This window comes from Mustela lutreola, chromosome 2 (assembly GCF_030435805.1).
Source record: "Mustela lutreola isolate mMusLut2 chromosome 2, mMusLut2.pri, whole genome shotgun sequence".
Classification (NCBI taxonomy): Eukaryota; Metazoa; Chordata; class Mammalia; order Carnivora; family Mustelidae; genus Mustela; species Mustela lutreola.
The window spans coordinates 128,502,622-128,528,520 of NC_081291.1; the positions used below are offsets into that span (position 1 = coordinate 128,502,622).

Below are 25,899 nucleotides of genomic sequence, written 5' to 3' on the forward strand. Positions count from 1 at the left end.
TCTGTCAAATAAATAAATAAATAAAATCTTAAAAAAAAAAAAAAAAAAAAAAAAAGGACTTACATTTTCAAGTGTTTTCCCCCAGGGTCTTGAAAAATTTGTATTTTTATAATAAAACTGGATTACCTTGGATTAGTATATGCTATCGTTTGTCTTTTTACAGTTAAATATAAAATTTTGGAAGTAACTGCCCCCAAATTATCCAGAATTTCTGTAGATTTGGGACTTGAATCCCGCCAGCCCAGGGACGTGTGGAAGACCACAACATGACTTGGTCCGACACAGGCTCATCGGCTCTCGCAGTGTCTGAGGACAAACCGCAGTCTTCAGAACAATGCTTTAAAATGTCTAGACTCTTGGCCACTGTGGCCTAAGGGGTAGGCAGGATTTATGAATTCATTTAGCAAACATTTCTTGAGCATCTGCTGTGTGCCAGGCTCTGTGGCTTCAAAGATGAATGAGTGAGACTGAATCCCCGTGGGCTGGTTGGGCCTGTGTGTAGTCAGAGCTTTCTGAAAGCAGCAGCCTTTCCCTGGGTCGGAGAACCGTCCCTCTGGACAGACAGATGGATGGGTGGGTAGGTCTAGAGATTAAACAACTTTTTCAGAAACCCTGTCCGAGAGTCAATACTTTTTTTTTAAGATTGTATTTATTTATTTGACAGAGAGAATGAGATCACAAGTAGGCAGAGAGGCAGGCAGAGAGAGAGAGAGGGAAGCAGGCTCCCTGCTGAGAGGCCCAATGTGGAGCTCATCCCAGGACTCCAAGACCATGACCTGAGCCAAAGGCAGAGGCCCAACCCACTGAGCCACCCAGGCGCCCCAAGCCAATACTTAAAACACCCATGCACTCATCAGCCTTCCCAACTGAGTTCCTGAGCCCTAGTCATTTCACTATTTCGCGTTCCCTCTGCTGTGCTGTGCAAGGAAGCACATTTACTGGGGGCTGAACATGTTCCATTTCAGGGAAAGCCAGAGTCCACTCAGAAACTCACAAATACCATGGCAACCTATTTGGTGCCCTGACACATTACCACCTTAATGAAGACTCCCTTGCTAATGCTGGAGGCAAATAGCTATTCATTAACTCATGCTCCCCATGGGCCAGGATCTCTGACCAGAGAGAGTCACGGCCTTTGGTTGTACCACAAAATGGAAGTCACGGTTTAAGAAGTAAATGTGTTGCATCCTCATTACAAACTTGCAAGAAAAGCCTGGTTTTTCAAAGAATCTGGAGAGGGGTTACTAGCAATAGTACTGCTTCCCTGACATGCCCTGCTCTTAGGAGACTGTTTCCTTTTGACAATATGGTCAGTACATCTGCGTGGACAGTAGCACTCAGAGAAATGGACTGAAGCAGGTTTAGGACTCTGATATGGTAGCATCATCCTAAATTAGGCAAATAGCATACATACCAATTTTCAAATACATCAAAATCTGCTTCTGGACTATTTTTATTTTTCCCCCTTTAATTGATTGTTTGGCTTTCAGTGCTGCATTTCAGTTCCTAAAAATCGCATCCCAATTTACAGAAGGCACTGTAGAAACAGGTACCAGCACTGAAGGACTCTGAGATTTTTGCCATTAGAGCATCTGTTTAAGTCTGGGGATAGTGTTACTGGGGGGGAAAAAAAAAAAAAAAAAAGCGGGGCTGCATCTGCTTTCAGAAAAAAGCTAGAATGACTCTGAAGGAGACATTTACCAATGGATTTCAGGTTCCAGTTTACTCCCCTTGCATTCAATGAAGGTGGATGCATGTGCAGAAGGCCCAGCTTGTAGCTGGCGTTTCCCCTGGAGAGAAAGCTGGGGGCTGGCAGCCTGGCGCACCCAGCAGAAGAGCACAGAGAACGGGAGAGAAAGCAGTCATCCTTTCTCCCTCCAGCCTTCTGTAGAATAAGCATGTATCTAACCAGTCCTTTAATTTAGCCCTCTGTCTACTTTAGCAATAAGAAGTCATGACTTGCTTGCTGCCCTGCTTTGTCTGACCTCCCTCCCCTCAGAAAAGCCATGGAAGGAATTTTGGGGAAGTAGCCAAACTGGATGGGGCTACTTCCTAGGTCTTGTAATTAGCCAGGTACGGAGCCCTCAGTCAGTGCAGCAAGGACGATGGGCATGTGACAGGCTCTCTCCTGAGTCAAAGGGGCATGGGAGCGGCTAGGGGAGACACCAGGAATCCTAGCAGCTTTTGGAGAAACATTCTGAAATAGCTGGCAGGGCCAACTACTCCACCCCAAAGGCTTACTTAGAGAAAAGGGGGTGTCCTGTCCTCGTGCACCTACGCCCTAGGGCGGATACACAGACCCAAGGTCAGAAGGAGCTGAGCAATGAAGCAAGGCAGCCGCACTCCTGCCTTCTGAGGACTTCTGAGGCCTGCCAAGAGTTTTAGAAGTTCATTCTTTTGGGACACCTGATGGTTCAGTTAGTGAAGCATCTGCCTTTGGCTTAGGTCATGATCCCAGAGCCCTGGGATGGAGCCCAGCGTGGGCTCCCAGCTCAGTGGGGAACCTGCTTCTCCCTCTGCTTGTGGTCTGACAAACAAGCAAAATCTATTAAAAAAAAAAAAGTTGCTATGTTTATCCCCTGACAGGTTTCCTGTACCCTCCTTCTTCTTGAGGAAACATAAGAGGTGGAGTAGAAGAGAAGCGCAAGGGTGAGACTGTGGGGTAAGAGAATACAAAGACTGGGTATTCACCTTCTCATACGGAAATCATTGACCATACTCATGTCTAATTTCATGCTGCTTTACTTTCAACAAAGAAATGTATTAAATGCACAGGTCAATGGATTCTAGTTAAGAGCTCCATGTAAGTCAGCTTGTTAATCAAAAACTCAAATCTTTCCTAAACTCTCACCTCGGATTTTAGGTTTCTGGAGACATGACCTTCCCAAGTTAATGGCCAGTTTGGCACTTTTAGTCTCACTTTAGGGGTTTCAAGAGTCTTAATTTTGAAAACTCTGAGGGCTAACACCGGTTCCCACCATCCCCAATACACTCCTCGTCCATGCGGGTTCCATGAGCAGAACAAGCACCGAGACTGTGAGCCGCCAGCAACTTATCTAGCCTCTCTGTGCCTCAGTCTTCCCCTCCGTGCATCAAGGGTCCTCAGGCCCCAACCTCCCTCACGGCACCGTGGTCAGGTTTACTGGGTTAACAGAAGTGTTTAGACCTGTAATCACCACTCCCACAGGTGCCAACTATTTTATAGTGCTAGGGTTTTTATCAAACTCCACTCTCCCTCCTGAGAGACCATCTACATCCCCACTGGCTAATCCCGAGGTTCCTTTCTTTTCTCCGGGGTAGAGAGCTGGCGGTGTGGGGAGAGAGGCCGTCCGGTGAGCCAGGTTGTGCACCGGCCAGAGGTGTCAGCCACAGGGCTCCCTCAGGAAGTCCGCTCATCCTCCGCGCTGGGACTCCTGGTGAGAACGCCTCCCTCACTGGTCTCTGGTGGACTGGGTTTGAGAGCTCACATAAATGCCACAGGCCCTACACAGAGCTCGCCGTAGGTAAGTGTCACGGATCCTCAATTTCTTTCTGTGCGTGCTGACAGTGATGTCTGTCTTAAACAAAGGCCAACCCAAACAAAATAAAAAGCTCACAAGCCAGCATTAAGAGGCACAGGATCCCTCTTTTACCGCAACGCTATCATTATTCTCCATCACTCCAAGAGGCAGGAGAATAAAGAACGTCCTTTCTTTGGAGCCAGTGATTAAAGCTAGTTGCATGGTGGCCTCTCAAGGAGGCTCCGAGGGGAGCAACCCATGGCTAGAACCACCCACGCAGAGGCTACAAATATTCATGAAGTAAGTGTTTTAACAAAGACCAACCGAAGTTTTTCTTTCCTAAATTTTTTTTTTAAACCATCTTCATTTTAAAATTCATTAATAAGTCAGCCAGAGGCCTTTGGTGATAGAATTAAAGATACACCGTGTGTCTTCAGACTCAGTGACTGAAGGCTACACATTCTAAATGGCAGCCAAGGATCCAGCCCCTAGAGCATGTCTGTGCCATGAAGAGAGGACAGGAGCCACCCAGCTTTGCTGATCCCTCCCCCTATGATCTGGGCCATCCAGGGTCATGGCTTGGACTCCACCTGTGTTCATGCACTGCCTGGGACAGGAGTCACTGCCAGAGGACAACAGGAATCCTACAGTCTCGAAGGCCCGGAAAGCTCTGATTTCAGTGTGCACTGTCCCAAGCCTGGGGAAGGGGGTGGATGCCAACTGAGAAGCGGGAGGATCTGGAGCAGCTGGGGTGCCGACATCATCAGAGGATGGTCAAGGAACTCTCACCAAGATCTCAGTCCCTTGGCTCCTGAGGGAGAGAGGGTGGCCTGGGCAATAAGGGATCCGCGACGGGGAGGTGCTCTGATGCTACAGAAACACGATGAACTACGCATACCTGACAGCATGGCTCCCGGACTACAGCACGTGCTCAGTGCAGTCACAGAGCGATTTCAGTGTCTGCTCCCGAATGCAGCCACAGGCACCCCCGCGGAATCACAGCTGCTTAAAGGTCATCCCGGAGCCGCGGGCCCACACTGGCACTGCCTCTGAGGGGGTCTTCCACTCTGCTCTCTACCCCTGCTGCCCAGGGCTGTGTACCCCGGGTGGCCTCAACCCCATGACCCTTCCCTTGGAAGACCAAGAGAACAGGTATAGAAACACCCGCAGAGCTGCGCCGTTGGCTAAGGAGGGGAAGGGTATGAAAACAGTCCCGAGTTCACAGACCTGAGCTTGAATTTAGGTTCACAGCCTGGGGCTTCTGGGCTCCAGAGCCACGAAGCTATTTCTGTCTGTGAAAAATGGGTGTGACAATAATGCCTCCCCTCACAGGCTGTTGTGAGAATCAAATGGGACCATGCTGGCGGAACTCGGTACGAAATGCCTAGTGCTTGTGGGAATGCTAACACTCATGTTATTAAGGACACAACACCAAGGGTTATGAGTGGTTTACCTTGGTTGTTAATGTTGGAGAAGCCTGAAGGATGCCCCCAGAATGGCAACCTTTCGGCTCTCCTGAGCCACAGAGAAAGCTGTACACGTGAGCACCACCCACCCTGGCCCGGTTAACCCAGGCCAAGAATGGCTGCGGACGGCCGAGGAAGATGGGAGCTGTGGGTCCAGGACCAGTGCTGCCCATTCGTGGAAATCGGGGCATTTTTACTGAGAGAAAGGAAAAATGGCCCGAAATGTTCTCTTGTACTAAAGATATTTACTTGGAAATGGAAACATAAACAAGGCAGAAGGTTGGGTGGGTCACTGAAAGTTTACAGTCTAAATGAATTCTTTATGGCTCTGCCTCCCACTTGCTTCAGCATCGACTGTAATAATGTCTTGAAACTAAACACTTCTATGGTAGCAAGCACACACAGGGGTTTAACGTTGCCAATTTAACAGTGATTTAAGAAAATGTTCTACAGATCTGTGAATACAAAATGGTTCTGCTTATTCTGTTTGCCTGTCAGAGTGTCTCCTTGGTTGGTACAAAGACGGACAAAAACCTTGGGCACGATGCAGAGTCTGTTACCATGAACTTGGACAAGCTGGTTAAGTCTCCAGGCTGAGTTTCCAGACACTCGGGATAATAACAACTGTCTCGTTCACCTGGCAGGAGTTTTTATGAGAGCCGAATGAGAGGACCAAGTAAATTCTACGATTTCTTATTAAATACATATTAGGAAGGCAAAACAACAGATTCTTAACAGTTTCACGAAGTTCTAGGGGAAGGCTATATTTTAACCTCAGCATTCTAGGTTTTAACACATAGTAAAAGATGACTTTTTTAATTTTTGCAGTGAAAGGCAACTGAAGGAAGAATTCAAACATGTTACATCTTTGAATGTTTATTTTCAATTATTTTAGAGTAAAATGATGATAGGTCAATAATTCAATTTTAAAAACTTTATTTCCTTAAAAAAGTTTTGTTTCAAAAAAAAAAAAAAAGAAAAAGAAAAAAAAAATCCAAGAATGCCCTGGATGGCTCATAACTTAAATTCACAGTAGAAAATAAGATAACACGAAGGTTCTTGTGTTTACTACCTTGTTCCTACCTTATAATCCCTAGGCCCACTACAAGCTAACAGTAGCTTGTTAATATTAACTCCTCACTAGGATCTACCCTGCTGACCTAAAATGGCCTCTAGTCCACTCCAGGCTGCAAATGGCATGTTTTGAAAGTTGTTCTACAACATCACAAATCAACAGCTGTTAGTAAGATCAGCACAGCTATATTAACGATGTTGTGCCACTGCCTTTATTTTCTCTCAATCTCCCTGGGCCGCATGGGCTATGTGTGTGAGAGAGACAGACAGACTCTCCTCCATTACTGAAGCCATCCATGCTTGGGAGTGGAGGGTGTTCAAAACAGGGATGGAGAGGATGTGTCCTCGCTCCACCGAGAACACAGAGTCCTGTCATGTCTATGCAGAAGCAGTTGGAAGCAGATGGCATCGTGTGGGTCACCTGAGGCAGGGGCGGTGTTTCCTAGTCTGCTGTGAGGTTGGTGAGAGGCCCCACTTGCAGACCAAGCACCCAAGCGCCAGGGAGTTCTGAAAGACCCGTGCGAAAGGAGCTCCTCTCCTACCCCCACGCTCTCAGTTGCATACATGTCTACTGGCTCTTAAGGGATCCAACTCTAACACTTTTTGGTTAGGTTTCATTTCAGGCTCCTTTTCAAAGAAATAAAATGTCAATTGAGCTGCCGATGAGACTCTACAGAGAATAAAAGAAAATCCCTTTTTTCGTTTTTGTTGTTCAAACTGTACCTCGTTATTGATGTATTAAAAAAGAGATTTATTTTGAAAAAAAAAAAAAAAAGAGAGAGAGAGAGACATTTCAGTGTGAAGTCCGTCTAAGAATCTTGAAACCTCCCATTCTCCTTTCTTTTCAAGCATATGCAGGAATCTCTTCAAGGATACTCTTCCCAGAGTCCTGCAGATTTCAGTTTGTCTGCTTCTATTTTAATGGGTTTGCCTCAATCTTACATGATTTAGGGGAAAAAAACACTAAAATGCTGTATGTTCTATTTATGTTTAAAGAGATCAAAATTCCATTTTGAAATGGGAAAAAAAAAAACAACAACAACCCTATAGCCTGAATTTTTTTTACTTGCAGTCCAATTAAGTTCTCTAACAGTTCATCTATCATTACTTACCTCTGCTTGTATCTGACATTTCAGGCTGCAAACCTAGTCAGACTAAGCCCACAGTACTCTATTTTGTAGACTTAATTTTTTTGCTTTTCTAAGACATATCAATGCTTTTCCTCCATCAATCAGGGACTGGAGACAGGCATTATTAGTTCCATTCTGTAGAGAGAGAAACTAAGGCAAAAAGAAGTGAAGGGACATGCCTCTAGCCATCTCTGAAACTCAGTAACAGATCTGGGATTAGAGCAGAGATCTGACACCCCTGTGGAGAACCACATCGCCTTCCACTGAGGGAAGGTAATACCAAAGTGTCATTTATCCAACAAGGGTGATCATGTGTGTTACCAGGACTATTCCAAAGAAACAAAGGAAACTAGTATCGACAGTCTCTGTAGGCCCTGAGCTAGTTGCCTTACATCTATTTAATTCAACAATATGCTCTGAGAAATGGAAAGCAGGGGTCTGTTCCATAATAAGCATACATTAGGAAAGTTCACTTCTCCCATAGGGCTCATACACTCTAGCGACTTTTATTAGTTGCCTAGTGTGTATTCTTTCAGGGTTTCTTTGTAGAGATTATTTTCTGTCCCTCTCTAACAGTCAGCAGTCATATTGTACACATTAACAAAGCCCTCCAATTTTGCCTGATGATGGGAAAAGTGTCACCGGCCTTAAGGACTGAGTTAAATGGAGAGCAACTGGTAATTAGCCACTCTATCAGAGCCCTCTGCACCATCCCCTTTTGCTGGGAATATATTGGCTTTAAAATACACTGGTGATCTGACTAAACCTAAGCAACAGATCAGCCATAAATGCATTCCTGGAACTTAAGTTCCTCTCGTCTCGGTGCTGTGTACAATTATCAGGAACATAGACCCAGGAGGGTCAGGACGAGAATCAGCATCAACTCAAATTCTGTGAGGGCAGCCTAATGTTTCATTTCAGTAACACAGACAAATGCACGTTCAAAATCCTCAGTACAGCGTTACAATCTTAAAATGCATGAGTTGATCTTGTTATTCTAATCCCTGTATTAGGTTAATGCAGCATTATGAAAATGTTTACTCTGAGTGTATATTCTTCTTGCATACACAGGAACTAAAGACTTTCAGAGCTTCTGTGCCTGATTTGCTAAGAATAATAGACTTAATCACTCAAGGTCATGACAGATAATTTTTGTTTTTCTGCTGAAATTAAATAAAATCTCTTGTGCTGTCTGCTCATTGTTTCCCGTAAGATAAGTTCCTTATAGGTAGCCACATACCTCAAAAGACTTAGCACATTATAGTAATTCAGGAAAAAAATGATGACTGGGTCATTATAATCTAACTGCGAGGAATAAATGGCCCTATAAATATAAAGCACTGCTTTGAAGCTGCTACATCAAGACGTGGTCAGTGACCTTGGACTGGGAGCCTTGTGAGTCAAAAGCTTAACTACATGGAAAACAAATGTCCTGTTCATGGGGCACAAAATTTTCAACACAGCAAGCCCAGGTGACCCAGATGAATTCTAGGTTGATTTACCTGGGAGGCAAGGATTTGGGCAAGATGCTCTTTTGGGATCCCTTCTGTTTACATGAAATAGTCCCAAACTGAAAAAGAGCCACATGTAAAAGAATGAGAATAGGAAGAGGCATTCAGGTGGAGAAAAATCTAGGGCACATTTCTGTGCTTTGGAGATTGTATCCTTGGTTTCCACCCAATTCTGAGTCTATATCACTTGCCTCCAACCTAAGGCTCTTTTGCATGAGGTTATAAAATTGGGACCCTTTTAACACTCATTACCCTATGATTTTCTGTAAGAAGCCTTCTCTCCTCATTTAATTTTAAGCCTATAATCATACACTGGAATCGTAATAATCATTAAAATTAAATTCAAGTCAACTTATCAGAAACAACCCATTTTCCATCTAGCCAGGGAAGGCTTTGGTAGAAATCCTATCAGCATGGAAAATATTTCACTTTTTGTTCAAAAACTAAATAATGTAGATAAAAGCTCTCAATGTCCGGCATTTTGCAGGTGCTCAATAAATAGAAGTATCATTTAGGAAGTTTTAGAAATGTATTTTTGGCTCAACATTATACTTAGAAATCTCTAGTTCATTTTATATTTTTTGACTGAGAGGTATATAAATAAATATAACAAACCATCAAAGTGTAGATGTAAAACCTTAGGGGCTTTTGAGATCTTAAGTGGTCATTCTTTAAGAAATAGTATCTGGGGCACCTGGCTGGCTCAGTCAGTTAAGCGTCTGCCTTTAGCTCAGGTCATGATCCTGGATTGTGGGATCAAGCCCTGTGTTGGCCTCCCTGCCCAGTGGGGAACCTGCTTCTCCCTCTTTCTCTCCCTCTGCCCCTCATCCCTACAGAGAGTTCTCTCTCTACCTCAGATAAATAAATAAAATCTTTTTTAAAAAGTTGGTATCTTTCTTATTTGTCAAAAGCAGAAACAAAGATATGAAGAAAAAAGAGACAGCATGCCCTAATCATTTGCAAGAGCCGCCCTTCTGTAAAGGATATAGTTCACAACTAATCTAGAAGATTCAGTGCTTTCAGGTGAAAAAGGTGAAAAGGGACTCAGAGTTCACGTTCTAGTGTAGCCTAGCGTAGACTGATATCTGAGCAGCCAAATCAAGACAACTCTTTAATTTTAAAATTACCGAGAATGGAGTTACTAATTTTCTTTGTGTTTCTGCTGTAAAATGTTTTAGGACTAACATTATCTTCATAGCTGGCTAGGACAGCTGGGCAAGTCACACATTGCCGGCTCTCCCTTTGAATACCCACAGCACCTGGTGACAAAATCCACCAAAACCACTATTTATCTACCTCTGGTTCTCACCGTGGCTACACGTAGGACATACAGTATTTTTGCCACATACATAATAAGAACTTATTAGTGGTTAATGCAATCGATGTATACACTAGGGAATATGTGTACCTTTCCCAAAAGTCACGACTGGAGATCACTGTGGCAATGAGTTCAAGGGAAAATCCACTCCTTGAATGAAGACGCTTACTTTCAGTTGGACAAGCCACATCCAAGTCTCAAAGAACCTCAAGGAGACCGGAATGGACAAAAACTATACTAATCACAAGAATTATAATATATCCAACTCAGATGATCTCCCCCTAATTCTCATGCATCAAGATCCAAAGTTAAATACAGGCTTGGATTTAAGGGGCCAATTGATACAAAAGTTCCTCTAGACACTAAGGAAGGTCATCTTCAAACTCGAATTAGGCCAAGTTTCATCCTATTAAATCATAGGAAAATTATTCCCCAAATAGAACGAGAATTTATTATGGTCTATACTCCCATCACTTTAATAACTTTGAGAGCATTGACAAATCTAATTTAAAAAAGATATATTTGGACTCCAGATGATAAAATTAAGAAAAATACTGTCCCTAATGGTAAGTTTTCTTAAATTGCCATTTAAATTTAGGCAAGTCATTTATTTGATTAACAGTGCCATCTTTGGGCCTCCACCCCGCCCTTTTAATAGCATGAACTGACTGCTAGGCTCTGCACTCCCTTCTGTCCAGCACATTTAAATGTATCGTGACAGCACACTCATCCGGATCAGCATTCACGGGCATCCGTAGAGTTCTCCACACGAGGGGGCCCCCTACAGTAGGATGCAGACAACTGGTTTGGTGCAGAGCCCCCGCTCGGCCCACATTCCTGGATCTAACAGTAGAGGCAACTGCACGAGGAGTTAGGCAGCCCCCGTTCTGATCCCAACTCTGCTACCAGTGTCAATGTTTTTGGACTTCACTTTTTGTAAAGGAGGACATGACTATAAGATACTCCCTAACAAAGACTCTCTCAACCACCAAAGGAAGCCAAAAGCCCAGGGCAAAAAACAAAGGCTCATTTGCAAATTTCCCCAACTGCTAGCTTTAAATAGTTATCAGGATTTCTGTTTGTCCATAATTCTTGTTCTTCCATAATCCTGTTCCCTGCCAGTTAAGATTATGAACCCATGAAAGTGCATCCGAAGGTACCAAGCCTAGTAAGACGAATGGTCTTGTCTATGAGTGAGTATGCCTTTAATCTCCAATGAACCTACCAAAAGAAGCCTCATTTTCTCTATGCTTTCTATACCAGGATGAGTTTCCAATAAAACAATCACTTTTTGTTCCTTTCTAGTCAAATTACTAGGTTTGACAGGTCCTTCAAAGAGCAGTTCAAATGCCACCTGTCTCAAAAAGCCGTTTCTGGTTGCTCTCTACCTCCTCCAGCCTCCCACAACACTTTTCTCCAAGGGCATTCATGTTCTGAGACCGTGTTGGGGTAGACACTATGCTGCTAGCGGAAGGGGTTTGTTTTTCCTTGATCTTGGTCTCCACTGAAGGTCTACCTCAAACAGTGCCTTCCTCACAGCAGGATTCCACTGCTCTGAAACGTATCAATGTAGTTGAGTACAGGGTGGGGGATGAAGACTGGCTAGGGGTGTCTGTTCTAATTAACCATTCCCCGGGAAAGGGGCAGGAGACTCTAACGCATAATGTGGGAAGGACAGAAATGGTTTCAGCAGATATGCCTTGGGGAAGTAGCAGCACGTACCTGTCCATCTGGGTGTCTTGGATTTATGCCCCCCCTCCCCACCTCCTTCACCTGATTCTCTGATCTGGCCTTTCCGTCACAGAACATTCTGTCGTCATTACCTTTACTCTGCATCTGAATTATTCCTAAATACAGTTCAGAGGCCCATCTTCTGATCGGGCATTTTCAAAGGAAATGAAATTAGGCTAAACAAATACAACGTGAAAGACTGGGTTTGATTTCTGTGGCCAAGAGTATTTCCTGGGTGTGCAATCTTATGAAGAATTTCCTGTTTGCTCTGGATAATTTCATCTTACACTGCCCACAGTTACAGAGCACGATCCCCATCTGTACATCACCACAGCTATTTCAGATTGGTAAACATGTTTGTCCTGATGGTCACTGAATATTTAAAAAGCTAACATCTCTTTCTGAGTCTTATTTCCCTTCGCGCTTGTGACTAATAGAACACTCTAACCCAGCGTGGACTTGACTTTGGCAGTTTTCTTTTTAGATAATTTCTCTGCATTATCTGGCTTTACGAAAGAAAAAAATAAACGCATAGATTATCAAGCAAGTCAAGGGCTTCAGAATGTTAGTTTAGAACATTCTCAATGGCGGATGGACGGTACAAAATGTAGGACCCCAACACACAGGAAATCTTTCAAGCAGGAGGACCGACAAACGAGCAAGGATTCGTTTTGCAAGCCAAAGGCACAGAACCGTCCTGCGTGCCCCTCCCCGCCATCTCACCTCTTGTTTCTGTCCTCCAGCTGCAGTGTGTACACCAGGTCGTCCGCTGCGTGTGTCTTGGGGTTGCTGTCTCCCCATTTCAGCTTCAGGCTCTGGGGCCCTGCTGCAGCACATTCGAGCCTTGGAGGCAAGGGGGGTAATGGCCGAGTTTTTGCCCTAATGAACTGACTAAACGGTCCAGCTCCGATTTCATTTACAGCCTGAATTCTGATCCTGGGAAAAGGGAAAAATACATAAACATTGCAGGTTTAAGAAGCAGCAATTCCTCACTTCAAATAAAACATCATGTGCAGTATTTCTTAGGTGCCCCTAAACCAGTATTATGGAATAAAGAAAAGCAAGTTAAAGTCATTCGAGACAAACAGAGAATAGGGCAGCCAGAAAACAGATTATATCCTCTCTTCCAAAAAACAGCAAGAATGAAGGAATCAGCAAGATATCTCTTAGTTCTTTAATTAAAAAAAAAAAAAAAAGTCTACTGTCTGAGGGAAGACATCCTAAAGATTACTATTATACCTTACTGTCGCCACCTGCTAGCTGCCCGAGTTAGCTTTGGAAGTGAGTGGGCTACAAGGAACACATGCAACAGGGGAGCGAAGGAGACTCCGTTAGAGTTTAAGAACCACGGACAACTCTCCAACGGGACATTTCTTCTGCCTCACCCCAGAGTCTCTGCTCGTCAATAACCAGACCTCGGTGTGCAGACACCGCTGGTAATGGGGTGTCATTCAGATGAGCAAAAAATCTTCACCGCATGTTTGCAATATGCAGCGTCATGGGTAATAAAGATGTTATTAACACTGCCCCATGGCCTATAAATTGAAAATCAAACAGAGTTAAAAACTGTAAGTAACAGTATCCTATTATTATTCCTATTTTTCTCGTTCCTCCATTTCCTTACTGGCTGTTTGTAACAGCCCTCCAAGGTCTTCACCCAACACAACGAGAGCACTGCCCCATCCATGTTCTCAACCCCGCCTCCCTGCAGTGACTACATGCCCTTGAAGCTTCTTTCTTCCTGGCATTTGGCAGCCTACACAGCCCGGTTCAGGCTTTCCTGCTCTGCTTCTCAGACCAAAGGTCTCATGCCACGGCCCCACCACCCCTCCACCCTCCATTCTTCCTCTCTTCTGTATGGTGTGGACAGTGTTCTCAGTAACCTGACACTTTCACAGCTCCTAAGTCCTGGATATGCCTCTCCGCCACCCCTTCGTGTCCTACCCTCAGGCCTCCAGCAGAAACCTCCACCCCAGCCCCAAGACACACGACAATAAAATAAGTCAGAGATCAATTCCGAGGAAACAGATCAATTTAAAATACTCCTCTAATTTGGTTTTATGTACCTGTCACTAACAGTGATTATTGCTTACACTTACCTTAGAAAATACTATTTAGGAACTACGATACCTAAATTCATCTTGCAACCTCAAATTCGCGTGAACTCTTCAAATGTACAGATTATATACTTTGGCAAGTCAGTCTACTAATGTGCCTGCAGACTGTGGAGAAGGAAGCAAAGCCCGGTTAACTACAGATGAGAGGAAGCAAGCACAGCCCACCCCAAGTCTCCCCCACCGATGTGGCCATCAGACAAGGACAAAAGAAATGCAGTAGCCATTTAGAAGCTCTGAAAGGTAGCAGCTGGAGGGTCTGGGGAAGAAGGGAAACTACACCAACCAGCAGTGAATTCACCACTGTCTCCCCCTCTGTGATCCTCCCAAAGGGACTCAATGCACCCTGGTATCTAGGAGCAGACATCAGCATGGACTGAGGGCTCTAGGAGAAGGAAGCCTGGCTCAGGAAAGGGCTCTTAGGATGCTCAGAGCACATGGGGAAAATCTTCCATTCTCTTTTTTCTCTTCTGCATTCTCTCTCTCCCCAGCCCTTACCCAATTCCTTCAGTTTAACAGCCTAAAGAAGAAACAACACATGATCCTCTCAAGTGGTACAGTAAAAGCACCTGATGAAATCCAACTTCTACTCATAATATACAAATTCTCAGAAAACTAGGGGCAGAAGGAAACGTTCTCAACCTGAAAAGGGCATATACAGAAATACCTACATTATACTCAGTGGTGAAAGACTAAATAATTTCTGAGATCGGGAACAATGCAAAGATGCCTACTCTCAACACTCCAACTCAACATTATGTCCTAGAAGTCCCAGACAGTGGGAGGAAAAAATGCCACAGAGATAAGAAAGAAACCAACACTGCAAGACACTGCTGAAAATCTTAAAGACCTAAAAAGGGAGAGACATTCTGTGTTCACGAATTGAAAGACTGCTAAAAAAAGGAACGTCAGTTGTCCCCAGATTGGTTTACAGAGACAATGCAATTCTAAACATTCCAGCAGGCTTCTTCTTGGTAGATCCAGGGCTTCCCAGATCCAGGGCTTGCAAAATAACTTAACATGGCTTAACATGATTCTCAAAGTATGTGGCAAGGCCAAAGAACTAAAATTGCCCAACACAGAACTGAAAAGTAAGAATAAAGTTGAGAGAATCACACTTTCTGATTTAGGACTTACTATAAAGCTACAGTAATCAAGACAGTGTGGTACTGGTAAGAGACAGACACACAGATCAATGTAAGAGAATACAGACTCCAGAAATAGAGCCACAGAAATATGAAGGATTGATTTTTGACAAATGTGCAAAAGTAATTCAATAGAGAAATAATAGTCTTTACAAATGGTGCTGGAACAACTGGATGTCAAGAGGAAAACAAAACTCTGTCTAAACCTTGTGTCTTACTCTAAACTTTTTTTTTAAACAATTTATTTACTTATTTGACAGAGAGAGAGAGACCACAAGTAGGTAGAGAGGCAGTGGGGGAGGGGCAGGCTCCCTCCTGAGCAGAGAGCCTGATGCAGGGCTCAATTGGCCCCAGGACCCTGAGATCATGACCTGAGCTGAAGGGAGAGGCTTAACCCACTGAGACCCAGGCGCCCCTTATTCTAAACTCAGAATGGATCATGGATCTAAACATACACTATAGAACAGAAAACTTTTAAGAAGAAAATAAACAGTATCTGTTACCCAGAATTAGGTGAAGAGTTTTTACCTATGATGTGAAAAGCATGATCAAAAAAAGAAAGAAGGAAAAGAAGAGAAAGGAAAAAAAAAGCACAAAGAAAGAAAAAGAGAAAGAGAAAGAAAAAGAAAGAGAGAAGAGAAAGAAGAAAAAAAGAAGGAAAGAAAGAAGAAAGGAAGTAGAAGGAAGAGAAGAGTTGGGACTTCAAAATTCAAACAATTTGCACTGTTAGGAGAATGGAGGCAAGCTATAGACTGGAAAGAGATACGTACAAATTATATATCTGATAAAAGGACTGTATTCATAATGTATAAAAACCTCTGAAAGTCAATAGTAAGAAAACAGCCAACCTAATTAAAAAATGGCCAAAGACTTGAACCAACATTTCACCAAAGGGGATACACATATGCCAAATAAGCAGACGGACAGTTAACATCATGGGCTAGTCGGACAATGGGACTTAGAACTACAGTGAGGTATCATTCTATCCCTACTAAAGTCATTAAAAGAAAACCCAATACCTAAGACGAAACAACATTAGAATAATTGGGATTCCAGAAGAAGAAGAAAGTGAGAGGGGAGCAGAAGGTATACTGGAGAGAATTATTGGGGAGAATTTCCCCAATATGGCAAAGGGAACAAGCATCAAAATTCAGGAGGTTCAGAGAATGCCCCTCAAAATAAATAAGAATAGGCCCACACCCCGTCACATAATAGTAAAATTTACAAGTCTCAATGACAAAGAGAAAATCCTGAAAGCAGCCCGGGAAAAGAAGTCTGTAACATACAATGGTAAAAATATTAGATTGGCAGCTGACTTATCCACAGAGACCTGGCAGGCCAGAAAGAGCTGGCATGATATTTTCAGAGCACTAAACGAGAAAAACATGCAGCCAAGAATACTATATCCAGCTAGGCTATCATTGAAAATAGAAGGAGAGATTAAAAGCTTCCAGGACAAACAACAACTGAAAGAATTTGCAAATACCAAACCAGCTCTACAGGAAATATTGAAAGGGGTCCTCTAAGCAAAGAGAGAGCCTACAAGTGGTAGATCAGAAAGGAACAGAGACCATATACAGTAACAGTCACCTTACAGGCAATACAATGGCACTAAATTCATATCTCTCAATAGTTACCCTGAATGTGAATGGGCTAAATGCCCCTGTCAAAAGACACAGGGTATCAGAATGGATAAAAAAACAAAACCCATCTATATGTTGCCTCCAAGAAACACATTTTAAGCCCGAAGACACCTCCAGATTTAAAGTGAGGGGGTGGAAAAGAATTTACCATGCTAATGGACATCAGAAGAAAGCAGGAGTGGCAATCCTTATATCAGATCAATTAGATTTTAAGCCAAAGACTGTAATAAGAGATGAGGAAGGACACTATATCATACTCAAAGGGTCTGTCCAACAAGAAGATTTAACAATTTTAAATATCTATGCCCCCAACGTGGGAGCAGCCAACTATATAAACCAATTAATAACAAAATCAAAGAAACACATAAACAACAATACAATAATAGTAGGGGACTTTAATATTCCCCTCACTGAAATGGACAGGTCATCCAAGCAAAAGATCAGCAAGGAAATAAAGGCCTTAAATGACACACTGGACCAGATGGACATCACAGATATATTCAGAATATTTCATCCCAAAGCAACAGAATACACATTCTTCTCTAGTGCACATGGTACATTCTCCAGAATAGATCACATCCTCGGTCCTAAATCAGGACTCAACCGGTATCAAAAGATTGGGATCATTCCCTGCATATTTTCAGACCACAATGCTCTAAAGCTAGAACTCAACCACAAAAGGAAGTTTGGAAAGAACCCAAATACATGGAGACTAAACAGTATCCTTCTAAAGAATGAATGGGTCAACCGGGAAATTAAAGAAGAATTGAAAAAAATCATGGAAACAAATGATAATGAAAATACAACGGTTCAAAATCTGTGGGACACAACAAAGGCAGTCCTGAGAGGAAAATATATAGCGGTACAAGCCTTTCTCAAGAAACAAGAAAGGTCTCAGGTACACAACCTAACCCTACACCTAAAGGAGCTGGAGAAGGAACAAGAAAGAAACCCTAAGCCCAGCAGGAGAAGAGAAATCATAAAGATCAGAGCAGAAATCAATGAAATAGAAACCAAAAAAACAATAGAACAAATCAACGAAACTAGGAGCTGGTTCTTTGAAAGAATTAATAAAATTGATAAACCCCTGGCCCGACTTATCAAAAAGAAAAGAGAAAGGACCCAAATAAATAAAATAATGAATGAAAGAGGAGAGATCACAACTAACACCAAGGAAATACAAACTATTATAAGAACATACTATGAGCAACTCTACGGCAATAAATTTGACAATCTGGAAGAAATGGATGCATTCCTAGAAACATATAAACTACCACAACTGAACCATGAAGAAATAGAAAGCCTGAACAGACCCATAACCAGTAAGGAGATTGAAACAGTCATTAAAAATCTCCAAACAAACAAAAGCCCAGGGCCAGACGGCTTCCCGGGGGAATTCTACCAAACATTTAAAGAAGAACTAATTCCTATTCTCCTGAAACTGTTCCAAAAAATAGAAATGGAAGGAAAACTTCCAAACTCATTTTATGAGGCCAGCATCACCTTGATCCCAAAACCAGACAAGGATCCCACCAAAAAAGAGAGCTATAGACCGATATCCTTGATGAACACAGATGCGAAAATACTCAACAAAATACTAGCCAATCGGATTCAACAGTACATTAAAAAGATTATTCACCACGACCAAGTGGGATTTATTCCAGGGCTGCAAGGTTGGTTCAACATCCGCAAATCAGTCAATGTGATACAACACATCAATAAAAGTAAGAACAAGAACCATATGATACTCTCAATAGATGCTGAAAAAGCATTTGACAAAGTACAACATCCCTTCCTGATCAAAACTCTTCAAAGTGTAGGGATAGAGGGCACATACCTCAATATCATCAAAGCCATCTATGAAAAACCCACCGCAAATATCATTCTCAATGGAGAAAAACTGAAAGCTTTTCCGCTAAGGTCAGGAACACGGCAGGGATGTCCATTATCACCACTGCTATTCAACATCGTACTAGAGGTCCTAGCCTCAGCAATCAGACAACAAAAGGAAATTAAAGGCATCCAAATCGGCAAAGAAGAAGTCAAATTATCACTCTTCGCAGATGATATGATACTATATGTGGAAAACCCAAAAGACTCCACTCCAAAACTGCTAGAACTTATACAGGAATTCAGTAAAGTGTCAGGATATAAAATCAATGCACAGAAATCAGTTGCATTTCTCTACACCAACAGCAAGACAGAAGAAAGAGATATTAAGGAGTCAATCCCATTTACAATTGCATCCAAAACCATAAGATACCTAGGAATAAACCTAACCAAAGAGACACAGAATCTATACTCAGAAAACTATAAAGTACTCATGAAAGAAATTGAGGAAGACACAAAGAAATGGAAAAATGTTCCATGCTCCTGGATTGGAAGAATAAATATTGTGAAAATGTCTATGCTACCTAAAGCAATCTACACATTTAATGCAATTCCTATCAAAGTACCATCCATCTTTTTCAAAGAAATGGAACAAATAATTCTAAAATTTATATGGAACCAGAAAAGACCTCGAATAGCCAAAGGGATATTGAAAAAGAAAGCCAACGTTGGTGGCATCACAATTCCGGACTTCAAGCTCTATTACAAAGCTGTCATCATCAAGACAGCATGGTACTGGCACAAAAACAGACACATAGATCAATGGAACAGAATAGAGAGCCCAGAAATAGACCCTCAACTCTATGGTCAACTAATCTTCGACAAAGCAGGAAAGAATGTCCAATGGAAAAAAGACAGCCTTTTCAATAAATGGTGCTGGGAAAATTGGACAGCCACATGCAGAAAAATGAAATTGGACCATTTCCTTACACCACACACAAAAATAGACTCAAAATGGATGAAGGACCTCAATGTACGAAAGGAATCCATCAAAATCCTTGAGGAGAACACGGGCAGCAACCTCTTCGACCTCTGCCGCAGCAACATCTTCCTAGGAACAACGCAAAAGGCAAGGGAAGCAAGGGAAAAAATGAACTACTGGGATTTCATCAAGATCAAAAGCTTTTGCACAGCAAAGGAAACAGTTAACAAAATCAAAAGACAACTGACAGAATGGGAGAAGATATTTGCAAACGACATATCAGATAAAGGACTAGTGTCCAGAATCTATAAAGAACTTAGCAAACTCAACACCCAAAGAACAAATAATCCAATCAAGAAATGGGCAGAAGACATGAACAGACATTTCTGCAAAGAAGACATCCAGATGGCCAACAGACACATGAAAAAGTGCTCCATATCACTTGGCATCAGGGAAATACAAATCAAAACCACAATGAGATATCACCTCACACCAGTCAGAATGGCTAAAATCAACAAGTCAGGAAATGACAGATGCTGGCGAGGATGCGGAGAAAGGGGAACCCTCCTACACTGTTGGTGGGAATGCAAGCTGGTGCAGCCACTCTGGAAAACAGCATGGAGGTTCCTCAAAATGTTGAAAATAGAACTGCCCTATGACCCAGCAATTGCACTATTGGGTATTTACCCTAAAGATACAAATGTAGTGATCCAAAGGGACACATGCACCCGAATGTTTATAGCAGCAATGTCCACAATAGCCAAACTATGGAAAGAACCTAGATGTCCATCAACAGATGAATGGATCAAGAAGATGTGGTATATATACACAATGGAATACTATGCAGCCATCAAAAGAAATGAAATCTTGCCATTTGCAACAACATGGATGGAACTAGAGCGTATCATGCTTAGCGAAATAAGTCAAGCAGAGAAAGACAACTATCATATGATCTCCCTGATATGAGGAAGTGGTGATGCAACATGGAGGCTTAAGTGGGTAGAAGAATAAATGAAACAAGATGGGATTGGGAGGGAGACAAACCATAAGTGACTCTTAATCTCACAAAACAAACTGAGGGTTGCCGGGGGGAGGGGGTTGGGGAGAAGGGGGTGGGATTATGGACATTGGGGAGGGTATGTGATTTGGTGAGTGCTGTGAAGTGTGTAAACCTGGTGATTCACAGACCTGGGGATAAAAATATATGTATATAAAAAATATATGTTTATAAAAAATAAAAAATTAAAAAAAAAAAAAAAAAAAAAAAAAAAAAAAAAAAAAAAAAAGAAAACCCAATACCATGCTGGTACACATGAGGAGCACCTGTAACTCTCACAGGTTGCTAGTGAGAACGCACAATGGTGTAGCCACACAGGAAAAAACCAGCTGTTCTATTTGACTTCTTATAAAGCTTAATATACATGCATATAACCCATCAATTCCACTTCTGGGTCTTTAGAGAAATTACAATTTATGTTCAGACAAAACCTGCACACAAAGGATTATAGCAGCTCTATTCATAATCACCCCAAGCTGGATAAATATCTGTCTTCTGGTTTTGGAATGTAGCAAATACTTCTGATAAAGTACAGCAAAAATCCCATTAAAAAGAGCCTTACTTTCCCCAGACTCTATTAAATGTGGGGCTCTATCAGGTCTCTTGTAGATATAACCTTGAAAGACTAAAATAAACTCTGCCTCACCTCTCAACTTGAAATCTCACAGCATTATGGTGTTAATACAGGAGTTCCTCCCACCCCCTGTGATTGGACAGGAGGAAATTTTTCTCAACTGGAGAGGAAAGATCTTTTTAAAAAAAGGTCGTCATCATGGTGGTTGGAATTACCCTTTTTCTCTTCTTAGGAAAAGAGAATTAAGCCAGACATTAAGTTTTAGCCTTTCTTCAATGGTATGACAAATCTCCTCACCTACAAGGTTTATATTAATGTCCTTCTACTGTGCAGACTGCCATTCCCTCCCCTTATTATAGGGACAAATATTCCTAGAGCCCAGAACCCAAGATGCTTTCTTCTGTTTGCCTGCTTCTTGGTGTTGAAGCCTAGGTTTGAGACGTACAACAGTATCCCTAATTTCTAGGTGGAGCCCACGAAGTAGGAATTACTCTACTTTACAAATGAAGAAACCGAGGCCTGGCTAGGTCCAGCATGTGCGCCAACTGACACGACAGACAGAGGTCAGAGGTGATGTGAATTTTGTCTTTTTTAGGCTCAAAGTCTTTCGTCCATTCTGGCACACCATACTCTCAGAGTGTAACTTGAACCAAACACAGTTTCTAATCCAATCAAGAGGTAATTTTAATTCAGATCACACTTTCAGATCAACAATGGCCTTTTGCCAATAAAGCGGGCATCTAGAACAGTCAAAAAAATTTTTTTACATTATTTAAAAACCAGTCTCAAAGTAAGATACCTCAACTTATCTACATTCTTACACAATACATTTTGTTTCAGTAAAAATGCATGGAAAAACATTTTTCTGGGTAGCTGATGCACTGAACTAACATCACTTAGTTCTAATGATAAAGTAAAACTCAAAACTGAAATACAACTGAGGAACTGATAAAATTAGAGGCAGCCATGGGGCGCCTGGCTGGCTCTCTCAGTCTGCAGAGAGTGCAACTCTTGACCTCAGGGTTATAAGTTAAGAGTCCCACATTGGGCGCAGAGATTAGTTAAAAATAAAATCTTAAAAAAAAAAAAAAAAAAGAAAAGAAATGAGACTATGTCTTCTTGCATTTTGGTAAAAATATGACATGCTCTGAGTCTAGGAGGCTGAGGAAAAGCTGAAAGAGGACTATGACGGTTGCTGTTTATTTGGGAGTGAAAAATGCAGTGTGAAAATAATTTCATAATTCCAGTGGGATCTCACACAGAACTAATAAGCAAAACGAACACTGACCTGAGGAACCATTCTAAGAATTCACCTCAGAAAAAAATGACCTTTGGGGTGACTGGGTGGCTCAGAGGGTTGAGTCACTGTGGTCGGCTTGGGTCATGATCTCAGGGTCCTGGGATTGAGCCCCACATCCGGCTCTCTGCTCAGCAGGGAGCCTGCTTCCCCACCTCCATCTGCCTGCCTCTCTGCCTACTTGTGATCACTCCCTGTCAAATAAATAAATAAAATCTTAAAAAAAAAAAAAAAGAAGAAGAAAAAACTGACCTTTAAGTTTTATTAGATTAATTAAAGTCTATTCCAAACCCAAACTTGACAAGTTTTCTCTTTACCTGAAATAACATGGTAACCTTGAAATTTAGATTGGATCCCCAAGCTTCTTTCTTCTTCTTCTTTTTTAATGCATTATATCAGTTTCTGAAATCGTCAGCTCTGCAAATTATGTATAAGGGAAATGGAAGTTTGCTTTCCAGTTAAGGGAAGTGATCTCTAACTCTTGAGAAATTCTGTGCTGGGCAGGCTGATTTGGAAACCTCAAGTGGCCAGCAGTCTGCAATGTCCAGTGGTACATGGGTAATTCTGACCAAAAAAATTCAATTAAGCAGCACAGCCTTTATAGTTTTTGACTGACAAATCTTCTAATAAAATTATCTACTACTACTACTAGTTGTACATGCTGAAAACATTCCTGCTTCAGAAGTTTGTAGCCTTCCAGGGGCACCTGGATGGCTCAGTCGGTTGAGCGTTTGACTCCTGGTTTCAGTCAGGTTGTATGTGAGATCAAGCCCCGTTTGGGGCTCTGCACTCAGCGTGGGGTCTGCTTGAGTTTCTCTCTCCCTCTCCCTCTGCTCCTCCTCCCCCTGCTATTTCTCTCTAAAACAAATAAATAAATCTTTAAATTAATAATAATAAAAAAAGAATCATAGCTTTCCATAACACACTTTATACACATACACACTCTCAAATTTGACACTCTCTATGTTAAAGTAAGAATGACTTTCAAAATGAACTTCCTTAGCTGGGGAGGGTGACTTTTCAATCCTAATCAGCCATCCCAGTACTCAGGGTGTCTCCTGTGTGAGGGTTGGGAGCAACTGGGACAGCCGGAGGAGAGGGCTAAGAGCAGAAGATGAACTTTTTATACCCCACCCCTCCCCACAGCCCGCTGTCTAATCATCTAGGACAAAAATATGAAAGAAGGAAATAATCATCAGGTAACTTCTGAAGAAATAAAAATACTAGCTAAAACACAAGAAATCTCTGGAGGAAATCATGCCATTGGAGTAAAGGATTTAGTACCTGTGCTGCGTTCTGTTTCTAGGCAGTCAGACTAGCCTTTGACAGGAAACCAAGCCTTCAAAGTCCTCCATTGCTTAAGAAATGATACCAGATTCCCACAGACCTATAATCTGGTTACAGCCTACTTTGCAGCTCATTTCTCCCCTGGACATTAGCAAAAGATCATTTACGGAGTGCTGACTTACTGTGTGTCAGGTCCTATATGAGGCACCCAGAATCCTATCTAAAACATACCCTACTAGGTAACTAAAGGTATTGTTTCCATTTTACAGATCAGAAAACTGAGGCAGAGAGAGCTTAAATAGCTTGCCAGAGGTCACAAAGCCAGTGTAAGTGAGGCACCCAGGACTGAAATCAAGCTGTTTCACTTAGAATCTGTCTCCCAATACAGCCCATCTCATCTTATTACAATGATTTATGATTCATTTTTTGACAGGCTTTGACACAGAGTAAAGACTCAACAGATGTTATTTTTATCTCTGTTTTACCTAGCAAAGAGGGCATAAAAGAGTGTAATGAACAAATCTACCTTAAGTTTTAGTTGTTTGGTAGCTTGGTATGAGTCAGACACATAATGAGGTTGCCAAAAAAAGTAATCGTAGACAACCTTCCCAACAGTTCAATATGGAGACCATGAAAGTGACAGTCTGGCTCTGCTCTGAGCCAGCCAACCAGACCATTCCTGGAGGTCTGGGCACCACTCATTAAAGAGTCCGTCAAGACACAGAACTCACCCAATAAGAGGATGGAGGAGTGAACCGAAAACCCATGCTAGTGAAGACAGATGTGAAGGAAATGAGGATGGTTAAAGAGAGGACAGCGGACACTATACGACAGTGATGTCTGGACCCCCTGGGTCCTACTAAACCGCAGGCTACAGGAATGGAGCTCAGACTCCTGTAAGATGCAAAAGCTGTCTGGGTGATTCTCACATACATCAATACCCAAGAATCACTGCTCTAAGGCAAAACTTCTTAAACGTTAACATGCATCAAAATCTCCTGCAGGGCTGGTTAAAGCAGAGTGCCAGGCCTTAATCCCAGAGTTCCTGACTTAGTAGATATAGAGCAGAGCCTAATAATTTGCATCTCAGCCAGTTTCTAGAAGACGCTGATGCTGCTGGTCCGGGACCCACACTGTGATAACCACTGCTCTCAACGAAGGCCCAGTATCTACTGCACAGGTGTTGGAGGTATCAGAAGTTTTAACAAAATATAATGGAAACACTATAAAATTAGTTATTCACAAGTGGACTGGACTGCCTGGTGAATTGAAGCTGAAACCATGGCCCTGTGACTGGAGATACTCAAGCCAGGACACTGGGAAGGGAGGCTGCCAGGCAGTCTTCTCTCCCTCTGCTCCCAGAGCCTACGGCACCGTGTGTCGAAAGAAAGCTCTGTCTCTGTTTTCAGAAACATTTTCTTCTCAAGCTAAAACACAAGCACAATTCCAAGCTCAGCGGTAAGTTCAAAAGTAATGCCCTTAAAAATAGCATCGTAGGGGCACTTGGGTGGCTCATAGGGTATAAATGTGTGTCTTCAGCTCCGGTTGTGATCCTGGGGTCCTGGGATTGAGCCCCACATTGGGCTCCCTGCTTGGTGGGGAGTCTGCTTCTCACTCCCCCTCTGCTGCTCCCCCTGCCTGTGCTCTCTCACTCTCTCTGTCAAATAAATAAATAAAACGTTTAAAAAAAAAAAAAGGCACTGTAATTTCAACCAAATTCCCTACAGGGTGTCAGTAAGCTGGTGGGTGTTTTTGTAAGCACCAACGGAAAAGCAACAAATCCATTAAAAACCCCACCGGTGTCAGAGGGTTACTTATAGAGGTGCACATTTTTGTTTTGGCAAAACAGAGAAAGACAAACTCAACGTGAGAACAAAGTGTAACTGCTGAAGTTTAAAAACAAATAAAAGAAACAAGTGCTTTCTCCAAACCCCACAGCTTGCTTAAAATGTTTCATTCCACGCTTTTGTCTAGAACATCATGATCTGTTCACTTATCTTTTAACCAATTTGTGGAACAGAAAAAGGTGAGGTAAATGTTGATTGGGCTGAAATTATACCCTTAGTTACTAGAAATACTCAATTTTGTATTTCATTATAATTATAGCAGTTCTGTTTTTGAAACATACAAAGAACAAGACAGTGGGCTGGTCAGACTTCTACAACAGAGTACCCAATTATGTACTCTAGAAACTCGTCTAAAGTTGTATAAAAAAACCTTATATATAAATAATGACCTTA

At 42.2% G+C, this 25,899-nt stretch overlaps 1 protein-coding gene across 2 annotated transcripts in view; it reads right to left on the reverse strand.

Moving 5' to 3' along the window:
• FNDC3B (fibronectin type III domain containing 3B) overlaps positions 1-25,899 on the reverse strand; it is a 345,426-nt gene that overhangs the window by 17,297 nt on the left and 302,230 nt on the right. For both annotated transcript variants that reach the window (XM_059163470.1, XM_059163471.1), the window contains exon 23: positions 12,454-12,666. In XM_059163470.1, coding sequence (XP_059019453.1) covers positions 12,454-12,666 — 213 coding nt within the window. The remainder of the gene's footprint in view (positions 1-12,453; positions 12,667-25,899) is intronic.